Below are 12,813 nucleotides of genomic sequence, written 5' to 3'. Positions count from 1 at the left end.
TCGTTAAGAATCAGATAAATAATGCATTAAAACTATTTATTAGACTTATACTAATTTTCTGAGGTTAATTTTCTTTTTTTTTATTCGGAAAACTCCGCTATCGTCATCTATCGCCTGCATCACTTGCATGTCCTCGGGTTTTATTATTCTTGGAACCAGTATCATGAGTGGCAGTAACGTCGGTACTTTTTACTGTAATTACTGGAAACAGCATTGGTAGGTTCAAGACAGTCCAGTTCCGATAGAATGGGGTCATCTAAATCATATATTTTCTAATTTCTTCTGCACTTGTGATTAAAAAATGCCTGCAGCGTTGAAAAAAATCAAAGCTGCCGGAGGAACACATTTGTTTCATTACGAAATGTTGCCAGGTACCGAAAAATCGTACACTTTCCGTACGATCGTAGTCTTGCGATCGTACATGAGTAGAAATGCCAAAAAATCGTACGAGTACGATTTAAATCGTACATCTGGCAGCCCTGCTACTGACAGATTAGTTGACATTGACAGCTACTGTTTTTTTTTTCCTTTTGCCTTGCTTTTGCCCATAGACGTTTTGCCCATTTAATATTATTATATGCATCACAAGTTTTCCCCACAGCATCTTTATAAAATTCCATGTTATAATGTTAAGGGACAAACTAAGATCGTAAGATCATGCTGCCGAGTCTTCAGTACAGACGACAGCAGCTACTAACCACTACTAACCGACATATGACACAGAAAGTTGACGAAAATTACATTCTTCCTACAAGTCCAAGTATGAAACATTCGGAACAATCTATCAATCTACCGGTAGCAACACGAGGTCCGTGTTGCTCTATGACTGGAAGATTCAATATCATTCAATAGTTTTCTCATTTTTTATAATATTTTCTATATAAATAAATCTAAACCACTAAAATATTGAAACAATGTTTTTTTTTGGAAAGGGTTTAACGGTTCTGGCCTAGTAGCCTTTTAAGCCTGTCATTAATATTGAAACAATGTTGACTTGGTTGACATATGCAAACTTGTATTACCATACGAATAAAATAAAAAAGCATTTATTTTAAAAACTACCAGGAAACTCCTTTCACCACGAATCCCGCTGATAATAAAACTACGAATAAATAAAGCCTTCTGTATTTGATTCAAGTTAATTAATTAGGTATACTACAGCTAGACAACGATGACAAAAGGTGAATAATTCCACATAATTTCTAATTTCTAGACAAACAAAGAATGTGAATGACTTTCCAGGCTACGTTCCCCAAAAAAAATATAGATGGCGCTGGACAGATTTAACGTAATAATTACCTATTTTCTCAGTGCTCGGGTTGGCCGGGTACATAATTATTCAAAAATATAATGTAATTGCATATATTATAAAATAATTCTAACTACCTGCATTGCTTCTGCTCTATTCTTATCATATTAACTAATTACTAATTACTGCATTGAGTACCTAGAAGATGGTCATAATAAACTGGAAATTTAATCGAAACAAGCATAAGGAAATTCCTGTAAATAGTATAAATATTTTTAATAAATTGAAGTTAGTAAACTATTTTTAATGGGTCGATACGTATATTCTAATATTTAATTATCCTCGTAATTTCTTTGAAAAGTTACTTAAATTCTTTTATTCGTCCTTTTGTTATCCATCCTGATCGCAAAACTTAAATTTTTGGTTATTGTTAAGTTAAGAATGCAAGGGTATACCTGGGAAAGTTTCAAATTGCAAAAAATGTGCCTGAAAATAGATACCTAACTACGGTAATCCAAAAATAGCGCGTTCATATTCTTCGTCAGACAATGACGTCATATCCGAAAATATCTCAGTGTTGCCGTTTATTTCCGTATTTTGTTGTCCATATTTTTGGTATTTCAAAAAATATAAATCTTATAGACGTATTTTAAATTATATTATTATAAAGTCTTCTTTACTTCTCTAGTTTTTACAAAGGAATGTGTAAATAAATGGAAACAGTAATTCCTAAGTATATTTTTCAATCTCTCAAAACTGAATTCTTTTCTGAACACCGAGAATTAAAAAGTCGTTCACTGGTGAACACTGTCAGTAAATGGTCGATTTTCCTGTTTGCTGTTCTTCGTTAGCAGAGTCTGTGTTAATTGTGTTAAAACTAAGCATCTGTTTTAAACCATACTATTTGTTTATATTAGTTATTATTATTTTACAATTTAAGTTCTGAATATTTGTCATAATTATTAAAAATCAATTATTACTTCATAAAACGACTAAACTGGTACTTTTGCGTTTAGACGGGAGCCATCTTGCAATCTCTAATCAAAGGTCCTTGGCTCACAGTTTCGTTGTCTAGTTGAAAGTCAGTTTTATTCCATCATAAAATAATCAAATGGCGTTAAAACGAATTAATAGGGTACGTATTCATAGCGACATTGTTTATTTTAAAGGATTCCTTATTGTTCTAGGGAGTGCTGTAAAAATCGTATCAGACTTCGTAGTGAATGTTTCGTCATTGTGAATACCTATTATCGAAATTTCTTCTGGATAATTCCGTGTGCGTGGTTGTTTTTGTTCAAAAACGTGGCCCAAACTTAATTTTCACGTCATGTTTAATATGGGATGAGATAACGGTGTTTTACTGGTTCACGTAGGTGACAATTTTTGTGCACACGGCGTACATAAAATGTCTGAATTATGTGCCAATTTTGAGGTTTTCTCGTCCTGTAAAAAGTGCGTGCCATGAAAATATCGTTATTACAGGGATGTAATGGTGTAACGTGAAGAAAAATGATGTCTGACACGTAGGATTACGCCTGTTTACGAGCAATCCGTTCAACGCCCGTTTATTTTGCGAGTGATGATGTGACATACTGATGGGCTCGGTATTGTATTTCCTGTTGTACACAGATGTCTTTTTGTTGTGCAGGAATTACAAGACCTGGGCAGAGATCCACCAGCACAATGTTCTGCAGGCCCACACGGAGAAGATCGTGAGTACCTATTGATCTCCTACCTACTTATTTTTTGTGAGTCATTGTCTAGCCATGAGAAACAATGTCGTATTGGAAAGAGTTCAATGAATGCCTACTGCAGGGTGACTGCTATTGGTGCACAAATTGAGCATAATTTACAATTTGCTAAAAAGGTGTAAGAATTTGTGTTACTTGTTTTATTTTCGGTGTGACTTGCATAGCAATACCATATTTATACTTATACATTTTTTATTCATCACAACAAATGCAAGTGTTGTATTTCAACTTGCCTCATTGCTTTACTTGGAAATGATTCATCAGATTTAGAATCATCAGTTTTGTGTCCTAAAACAGCTGATATGAAAATGTTGCCATTGTGGTAGCATTTAAATTAACTGTAAGAAGAATAATGTCATTGTAAAATGAATACTAGAATACCTTTTTAAATTATCATGTATACAGGTGAAGATAAATGTGTAACTGGACTATGGTAAAAGTTTGTCCAAACATTTTATTGATTTATTTTAAAAGTGAAGAGTGGATTAAGAGTGTTTGTGTCTATTGTTTAAACTACAAGAAACAGACAATTCACACCAGAAATACCTACAGAGATGGGTGAAGCTACAAACCACCAGAATATAATACCTATGCACATAGTACTGGGAAGTCATAAGATACAAATGATGAACTAGGTATAATGGTTACTTGTCCATCATCCTTACAGATAATTCATCATATTGGACTTTTAAACATAAAAGGTTTAATGATCATTCAATTTAGTGTATTACAGTGTTCCACTCAGTGTTTAGTCCAAATTCTTATTACTGAGTTTATTGCCACTACTGGCACAAGTCATAGATTCATTTAACCGTTATAAAAACTATGAGACATGTAAGGGTTTAAATGGAGAACTACGTAGTACCTGTCTTATTTACTTTCCTAAATACATACCATAGTCATTACATGAGTGATGTCAGTAGCTTTTGGCAGCAATAATGACTGATTCTATGGTTAGTGAGTTTGGTCATTGACCTGACAACCTAATCCCACGAGAAGAATGTCTTCTGTGCACTGCTAGCAACCACCTTAGACATTATAGGACACTGAAGAGGAAATTAAAACGAAATATTTCTATAGAATGAGTAATGGTTGTTTTAAACTCAGTTTGGTTAGCTCACTAATATTAGGTCACATTGGTTTTGCCTGTACATAAATAACTGAACTCCCTATTTATTACTTGCATCTGGAATCTGGATAATATGTCTGGTGATTCACCATTATAGAAGTGTTGACGTTGCATTTCATTATTTGCTTAGTAAGAATGTTTTTTATTCTTTTCAGTCTTCCACTGGCAAGCCACAATCATGGGTCCAGTAAGTATTTTACTTTTGTGTTTGTTTTTAACAAGTTTGGCAATTATGAAAAAAATAATTAGATTTCCTACTAAAAGAGAACAAATGGACAAGTTGACAATAGTTTTTTTTGACTTAATTAGAATTTATTTGTAAATAGAATAAGAAAGTTCCCACCAGATAAGTGTTAATCTATAGATAACATTATCTCAACTTTCTGCTGACTGTTCCACTGATTATTTACTCATTTGCTTTTTTGACTTGTCCTATAAATCAATAGGCATACCTATGCCTATTGATAAATGTCTACCTAGACATTTATTCTTAGAAACAGTCTTCCAAATTTGTTTTTCTTCCTACATAAGTTGATATTCCATTGACAAAAAAAATATCGGTTTCTTGAAAGTCAGCTCTTAGTCATATGCAGGTAATTCTGATTCTAACGAGATTTTGTTTGTATTTGCAGGTCGACAGTCCCTATCAAGGAGGCGTGTTCTTCCTGACCATACATTTCCCTACAGACTACCCATTCAAACCACCAAAAGTTGCATTCACAACACGTATTTACCATCCCAACATAAACAGTAATGGTTCCATTTGCCTTGACATTCTGCGCTCACAGTGGTCTCCAGCACTCACCATATCCAAAGGTAAGATGTGAACTATATTTTAACTTATACAAAGTGTGTAACAATTGAGCCAAGTTGTAACATAGTTGGACCATGAGCGCTGTACCGCGCCTGAAGTAGCTGTCGAGGTGAAACAACTCGCTCCACTGTCATTTTAATGTTGTTTCTTCTTTTTCCCTCCCCCACACGTTTATCGCCAGCTATGGTGCGGTATAGCGCTCGCGGCCACAATCGCAACTCAGGGTTATATTTATATGAACTGTTGAAACTCAAAATTTGGTGTACTGAACAGATGTATTTTTTTCCATTTCAGTGTTGCTCTCAATCTGCTCACTGCTATGCGATCCAAACCCAGACGATCCTTTGGTGCCAGAAATTGCTAGGATCTACAAAACGGACAGAGAAAAGTACAATGAACTAGCCCGCGAGTGGACAAGGAAGTATGCCATGTGATGAGTCAATTGTGACATCAGCAACACATACACACACACATCGCCACAGCCCGGGCTCTACCCCTTCCTCCCCCTACTCCCGCTCCCTTACCCCTCGTCGTCTGACCCTTATCCCTAAATTTACTGGAAATGTATAAACAGTTACTGTTCATGATCATTTTAGAATTTGCCCAATTACTGTCTACTCAGGTACTTTGAAAATGCGGACATTTGCATTAAGTAAATCATGGTACACATTGTGCAAATATAGTTTCTGTTTATTGTGTAATAAAATAAGAAATGTTTTTCTATAAGAGCAAAATTTCTTTCCGTTTTAACATTGATGTGTCGGTAGATGTCTTTACATACACATTTAGTTGAAGTTAAAGATTAGTTAAATTTACATCATTTGAATTTATGTATGTATTCCTAAAGAATTTGTACTTTAACTAGACCTAAATTGCATTGTGAAATTGTACAATAGCCATATGTTTAGGAAATGGAGCGTTCCTTGCTTACCACTGTCCGGTCACTTAGGAATTTTGTCAATGAAATGTAAGTCAAGCTCATAAGTGTTAAGAACATTTTGGGTATTAAGTAAGTGGTATTGCGAAAAGAGCTCGTCGACGGAGTGAGTGTTAATTTTTTTTACTAGAAAAGCAAACTTTTTTAAGTTAGTAAATGTAGCGTGCTACTGACGCGACTGACAATGATTGAAGTGGTCAGTTTTCTTTCATCCACAATATTTACGATGAAAACGCTCCAATAGTTACAACATTCAGTATAAATTACAGTGTATCTCATAAGATAATAAGTTACGATTAATCTAGATTTTTTTCAATATGGCAATCTTTATAATTATAATTTTATCTAATATATATTGTGGTTGTAAGGATACCTGCGTTGTGATTTCCACAAACATCCCATCCATGGACCTTCCTTGATTCCTCTCATTTTCAATGAACAAACAATTTTGGTATCATGGCACGGTGGCAGAACATGGTGTGTTAATTTACGGCTGCAAGAGAAGCTTTCACTTGACACTGGGAGAGATTAAAATTTAAAGCTTTTGAACTGTAATCAACCAACAAGTTGTATTTTAGCTTCACTAAATTGTAAGAAACAATAAATTATTGTGTATGTAAATAATACGGTGAACTTTATTTAGGTGACTTCCTTCCTTCTTTGCAGCTGTAAAAATATGGCCAAGTTTCGTGAATGATCTTTGATGTTGACGTTACTGCCTTGGAACATGTTCAAGTAGAGAATTGTAGCTTTGAGAGAAATTAAGAGTACTCTGCAGTGTAGCGTGAAGATGCTATCGGGGGGCATTACCGTTGAATGATTACATACTCGGCTTTCGACAGTCGAGAGATGTGTAAACTAAACAAAGCGAGGAAATGACACGATTTGGAAATGGGTCACGCTAAAATTACATTTCGTTTGCTACATATACCTGTAATTCTGAGAACCTGACTTGCGCACGTTTATGCGTCCAAAAATAATTTCCTTTTGCAGTATCGTGAGCTAAAAAAAGGGGACCACATTGTAACGAACGAAAATAGCCCGCGTGTCTACCTACTAGGTTATGGATCTTCAAGGGCGGTCGTCGCGCCACTCGATTGGGAGGTGGTTTCCCGACTTTCTATTTTGATTCAATTATTCACGTTAATTACTTACCTCGGTCTGCGTCTAGCAACCAAATTGAAAGGGTATCTAGCTTTAATTTATTGTTTAGTTAGTCATATGCTTTACTGTTATTAGCAATACAGTCAGTTTTGTATTTTTATAATTTCTTATAATGTGCTTCTGTGCCAGCCGGGTTTGAACTCTGCTCGTCGGTAGTGACAGGCGTTACTTTTCTATTATGGCATGAGACAGCTGGTATTTGTTCCGCTCCGTTCCACTTTGACGGAAGGGTGACCCTCTACCAAATCGTGGCAGACCTTTTCGCTTGCGTGCATGACCAAAAATCCGTTTTTTACATATAGTTAATTCAATACTTTATGTAGTACTTTGTATTGTCGCGACCGACTACGTCAAATGAATAAACTACAATACCCTTACTAGAACTCTTTTATTTCACTTATGCTAGTTACAAATCTCAATGTTTTCCATTTTTAATTTCTGGAAATACACGCTTACAAGCAATCTACGAAAAATAAAATACAATTTACAAGGCACATACTAAGACCTAGAATTTGTTTATAATTCAGTCGTTTCCATATTTTTGGCGTTTTTCATTTGTTCCATTTGTTGGTAGAAATCGTATTTGGCTTCGTTGGTTTGCGGTGCGGTTTCTGTGGAGTCTAGCGAGGGGAAGGCGCCGGTAGTTATGAAGTAGGGTTTGTCGTTGGGGAGGTCTTGATCGACAGCGTTTTCGTCGAGCGAGTCTCTTTCGGAGTGGCTCAGCTGTTCATCGGACTTGTACCAATCGTTCTCGTACGCGTGCAGCCATATTGGGTTGGAGCCTTTAGTGCTGTGCTTGTTTGTGTTAGGCACACGTCCTCCGGAACTCCGGATTGTCATGTCTGATTCGCCGGGCGTCGGTGAGGCTGGGAACAAAAGGCAAAGATTAGTTACATCGCAATAGTATCTTATAGACTAGAAAAAAATATGAAGTCATTATTATAGTCATTCTGTATTATTAAAACTGCTCTCATAGCGTACTCGTAAAATTAATTATTTGAACAGAGTAGGTGCAGCAGGTAATAATAATGCAGTAAGTACTTTTTAACATTACTTCGCAACATCAGTAAGTTTAAGAAACTAAAAAAAGCTAGTACTACTAAAATATGCTGTTTTAATAGTAAACATGGACTATGTTTTAGATGGTGGGAAGTCATAAAATAAATTAACTTTCGCTTCTCCCACTCAACAATGGGATCAATCATGTATGAAGATTTTGATCAGCGTGGAAGACGCGAAAGTGGTTATCTAAAATAGTAGATCACCAGTCTTTGGGTAAGAGGACAACCAAGTCAAATAAGATGCTTTTTATGAAACACGATACATTGTTGATTTCTATAGACTCACGTATGACGTCACCAATGAACTTAGTCAAAGGTCGTACTCTCGATTATGTAATTATTAATTAAAACTCGTAAATCAATAAAATAAAAAATGAGACTGATTTTTAATCATCTTAGACTGGCTTTATTCCTAGATTAGCGTTTTATAATATATTATCTTATAAAATGCGGCACTTTCACCAAAATAGTAACTTACAATAAGCAGTAGCGGTGGCAGCCTTCAACCGGCGTACATAATCAGCTCTTTGCGACAGGCACATCATGAGCGATAGCACTAGAAGCACGGCAAGGAACAGCGTGCTCCACACGAGCCAGTACACCGTTTGGTTGGAGGACAGCGTCTCCGCTGTCAGGGGCTGGTACTCCGCTGGCTGGGTGTCCAGCACGTTGAATTCCTAGAGACAACAGGCGTACATTTATATCGTCGTTTTATAAGTAGTGAATAACACGAAGCGCCTTCTTGAAATAATAATTAACAAAATCTCGCAATAGACACGCTAGTTTTAATCCAGGTAAACAATTGTGGTCTAAATTTTTATTCGGATTGAAATTAATCGTATGAAATCAAGGTTTTGTTGGTGAAAATCACATTAAAAAGTGTTTTTTCATAAAGGCGCTTACGCGGTTTCCACTATAGGGTAACGATATGTATTATATCAACTATCGGCAATAATAATCTAACAATACAATACGAAGACTAATGCATTTAAAACTAATATAAATAAGACAATTTCCTAGGTCAAAGATAAATTATGAAATTCTGATTACTAAATAAAGACAGATCTAAACGTCCCAAATACGTTTTCTTTCTCTATTTAAGTTATTTATGAATTTTGACGTCACAGTTTGCTTTTTCATACAAATTCCATATTAATTTAGTGTTTTCACGTTTAGTAAGAACTGATTTGACTAGTTGGAAACTAGCCTATTGGCAGCGTCATAGAAATTTCTTCCAGACTATATTAGGGTGAAAGCAACTAATAACAATGCATAGGAACCTAATAATCGGTCTTTCATATTAGGTATGTATTACATTAAATGAATTGGTCATATATTTCTAGATTAACATTTTATAATTTGACGAAGTTAAATAACCTATTATAAAATTCCCAACTCTATCGTACTCTTATTATTAGTTTTAGGTGGGGGGTATAGAATCAATGAGGATAAAGACTGCCTATTTTTCCCATCAGCTGGGTCTGCATGACAACCGCGCCGCGGGCGCCGCGAATTATATTGAGCGCTTGGACTAATAAACAATACGAATGCTATCTACGTAGATGGACGTCAAACGGCTATTGGTCGAAGGCCTCGATATAATTCGCGGCGGGATTACCGTGCACAGCTTACAGGTGTAGCTATATTTATTCCGTAAAGATCGGAAAGAAAAAAACTTATAAAAACTAGCTGCTTTTCTTTTTCGTAACGCATCCTTAAGACGGGATACACTTCACGTGCTCCACAATAGCATCACTAAATTTAGTTGGCCAGTATGGAGAACTGTCAAAATTTAGGAACACTCAACAGTGCTGCCGCCTACATTGGAGCTTCTACTTTTATCCTCACTGGTGTTATAATTTGTTGAACAATACTATTGTTACTGCAACGGTCAATGATCCAGTTTTTATAGATCTTATCGCTATCGGTCAACTCTGATCTCTACAATGTCACCTCCTGAGGTTGATACTAATCACTCTTTGGACATGACCAAAATTGTTAAAGTACTTATATAGGCCTCTGCGGCTACAATAGGTCACCATAAAAGGGTTGCAGCATTGTTTTGTTTCCAAGCTCTGTTTCCAAGTACTTTAACAATTTTCAAAATCATCTATCTATACTATCGAGACATACTGCCGATTTAGATCAATACTATCGTTACACACTACACAGACCTCCTTGCAATAATCAGAAACAATTATCAATAGTATCGAAGTCCTTGCAATAGACAAATCAAATCTATTGCACATAAACAAAACATAATAGTAATATTCAGAAGCTGTCACGATAATATCGATCTAAATGAGCTATTGATACTATTGATTTTTTTACCTTAAGACAGGCAACAAAATGGTAAACCACAGGACTACAGTGGAGAGGAGAGAAGTCTAGCTGTAGATATTGAAAGTAATCTGTGTTGACAACAACTAGAGCATAACGGTGAAAGTAAAGCTAATAAGAGTAGTGGGAAAAAATGGCAACATCGATGTAATAGTATAAATCTGGTTTAAAACTTGAAGTTTCTTATTCTTCATCATATTAATGTTATCTTTATTGCTCAGTACCAACTGAAAAAGTAGTAGTTTCAGAACTACAGCTTTGCCACCAACTTTCGCGGCATGACTACCGCGCTATGCACTGCGCGAATTTAAAATTTCAACCAATAGCCGTACGACGCCTATCTACGTCTAAGTATTGGTTTCCGCCCTCGATATAATTATTTATAAATTAAATATAATTTGCGACGCGCGCGACGCGGTTTAGTGTGCTGTTGAATTTATTATACGATCTGTAAAGGTTGAGCATGCCATATTACACGCTATGGTAATTTCTGTCATCTAATCTTTCTCCTGGAGTTCTACTAGCCCAGTTAAACCCAATGCTACAAATTATTCCTTTCACTTGCGGCTAATTGTCTCAAAAGACATCTGTCGCGTTGTTACCCGTCTGGCGAACAATACTGTGCAACCTGCAACCGCACCTTCAAGTAAAAGTTTGGGCTTGCGAGCATTCCAGGGGTCGCTATTGCGGAAGACATCATCAATACTATTAATGATGATGATAAACCAATACATACCTTGAACAGATCATCCAACTGCTCGATATTCTTGTCGACAATCTTCAGCACTTGATCGACCTCTAACACCGAGTGATCTTGCCCGTTCACCAGGTGCAGGTAGAGATCAGTCTTCGTATTGTCCACTGACCCGTCTTTGTTCTCGTGGACTCTTAGGTCATCGATATTGACTACGGAGTCGGCGACGCGGGCGAGTTGTGAGCGGAAGACGTGTATCCTGTCGCGGACCTCTGACGGGTGGGCGCGGAGGACGAATCTAACGCGCTGGTCTTCCCTGAGGAGGTAGATGAATACGTGCGCCTCGTCGTGGAGTCCGCCCGTGTCGTTTGCTAGTACCTGGAGGGTTAATATTGTATAAGATATTGGTAGAGTCTGGTAGAGCGTAGCAAACTGTAATCTTGTCATTAGAAAATACAAAACAAGCACACCTTGCTTTGCCTACACAAAGCCACAAAACGGTCAAATTAAAAAATATCTTTATTCAATACGTAACATTAACACTTTGAATCGTCATTTACATAACGAACGTCTTATCCGCCTAAAACTACTGCAGATTCTCACAACCTGTAAAGCCGGGGAACAGAAGCTGCAAGAAAATCCTCTGCATAGGGCCCTAGATATTCTTTGAAAAACAAACACAAAAAGGTCGTAAGACAATCTAGACCTAGCTACTTTGGTGTAGGTGTCTTAAGAAGGTATAAGAAAGTATTGAGGGCGTCATTTCAGTACTGCAGTTATGTAATCTTCCATTGTCAAGTAACATGCTATGGTCGAACAGAAACTATGACTAAATAAGCAAAATAATAACATAACACTCCTATGTCTACTACGTGTTTATGTAGCGTGTATGGAGATGATAACGTTTAGTTTACGTTACATTAGCGTTGGCAACCGGAAGAAATACAGCGGAATTTTTAGAGTCACAATTTGATGCGCAATTCATGCAACAAAGATACATCATGCATATATATTACATTAGTAGGTAAATATTATCCTATAGACTTGTTATCAGTATTTTTATACAGCACTTTACGTACCTACTTTATTTATGAGTAACAATAGGGCTATTACATAGTACTTAAGTTATATAATACATTTTTCGCTGGGTATACTGTTTATATTGCATATGAAACCTACATACATAGCATAAATTGCCTATATGTCCCACTGCTGGGCACAGGCCTCCCTTCAATCCACCGGCGGGGACCATACTCTACCACGTTGCTCCAGTGCGGGTTAGTGGAGGTGTTTAGACTAGTAGCCCGGATCATATAAACCTACACTGAAAAAAAAAAAATTTGCTCTCTTTTGGTACGGTTACGAGTATTAATATGTATACACTTTGGTACCATGTCAACTACGCATGTCACATTAACTTTTTTGACAAATTGAACTGTAAGTCTCACTAAATGTCAAATATGTTAGAGCGACAGAGTCCTAAAGTGGGTACTTTATATTGCTCATGACTGTACCTATCTATAGCTAACACAGTTACTTCGACCATTATGGACGGCGATACGACTCATCACCTATCACGTTGGTCTAACAGAAAGCCCGGTGAGATGTGGGTACTTAGTTCAACTTGCGATGGATATACCTCTGACTACCAATACATACCCATACTATGTTGTA

The 12,813-nt window shown here is 36.5% G+C and overlaps 2 protein-coding genes across 2 annotated transcripts in view; one reads left to right on the top strand and one right to left on the bottom strand.

The window, feature by feature from the left end:
- The first annotated feature begins 2,087 nt into the window (after positions 1–2,087).
- On the top strand, positions 2,088–6,504 carry LOC126368505 (ubiquitin-conjugating enzyme E2-17 kDa). The gene is made up of 5 exons (XM_050012529.1): positions 2,088–2,384; positions 2,898–2,961; positions 4,285–4,316; positions 4,762–4,945; positions 5,238–6,504. Exons 1-5 carry the CDS (start codon positions 2,361–2,363, stop codon positions 5,375–5,377), a joined length of 444 nt encoding a protein of 147 aa, XP_049868486.1. The 5' UTR covers positions 2,088–2,360; the 3' UTR covers positions 5,378–6,504.
- A 912-nt stretch (positions 6,505–7,416) lies between these two features.
- LOC126368359 (cadherin-23) overlaps positions 7,417–12,813 on the bottom strand; it is a 56,554-nt gene continuing 51,157 nt past the window's right edge. Inside the window, exons 27-29 of the mRNA XM_050012278.1 lie at positions 11,182–11,517; positions 8,584–8,782; positions 7,417–7,910 (exon numbers count right to left, since the gene is read on the bottom strand). Coding sequence (XP_049868235.1) covers positions 7,561–7,910; positions 8,584–8,782; positions 11,182–11,517 — 885 coding nt within the window. The 3' untranslated portion in view covers positions 7,417–7,560. The remainder of the gene's footprint in view (positions 7,911–8,583; positions 8,783–11,181; positions 11,518–12,813) is intronic.

Source organism: Pectinophora gossypiella, chromosome 7, assembly GCF_024362695.1.
Source record: "Pectinophora gossypiella chromosome 7, ilPecGoss1.1, whole genome shotgun sequence".
Classification (NCBI taxonomy): Eukaryota; Metazoa; Arthropoda; class Insecta; order Lepidoptera; family Gelechiidae; genus Pectinophora; species Pectinophora gossypiella.
The sequence above is the reverse complement of the archived record's forward strand: the minus strand, read 5'-3'. Positions and strand labels throughout refer to the sequence as shown.

What these genes read in the sequence shown, in the direction of transcription:
- LOC126368505 (XM_050012529.1), top strand. Translation starts at nt 2,361, where the DNA reads ATGGCGTTAAAACGAATTAATAGG. An exon ending in AAGCCACAATCATGGGTCCA is followed by an intron (nt 4,317 to 4,761) that starts GTAAGTATTTTA and finishes TTGTATTTGCAG; the next exon opens with GTCGACAGTCCCTATCAAGG. An exon ending in AGCACTCACCATATCCAAAG is followed by an intron (nt 4,946 to 5,237) that starts GTAAGATGTGAA and finishes TTTCCATTTCAG; the next exon opens with TGTTGCTCTCAATCTGCTCA.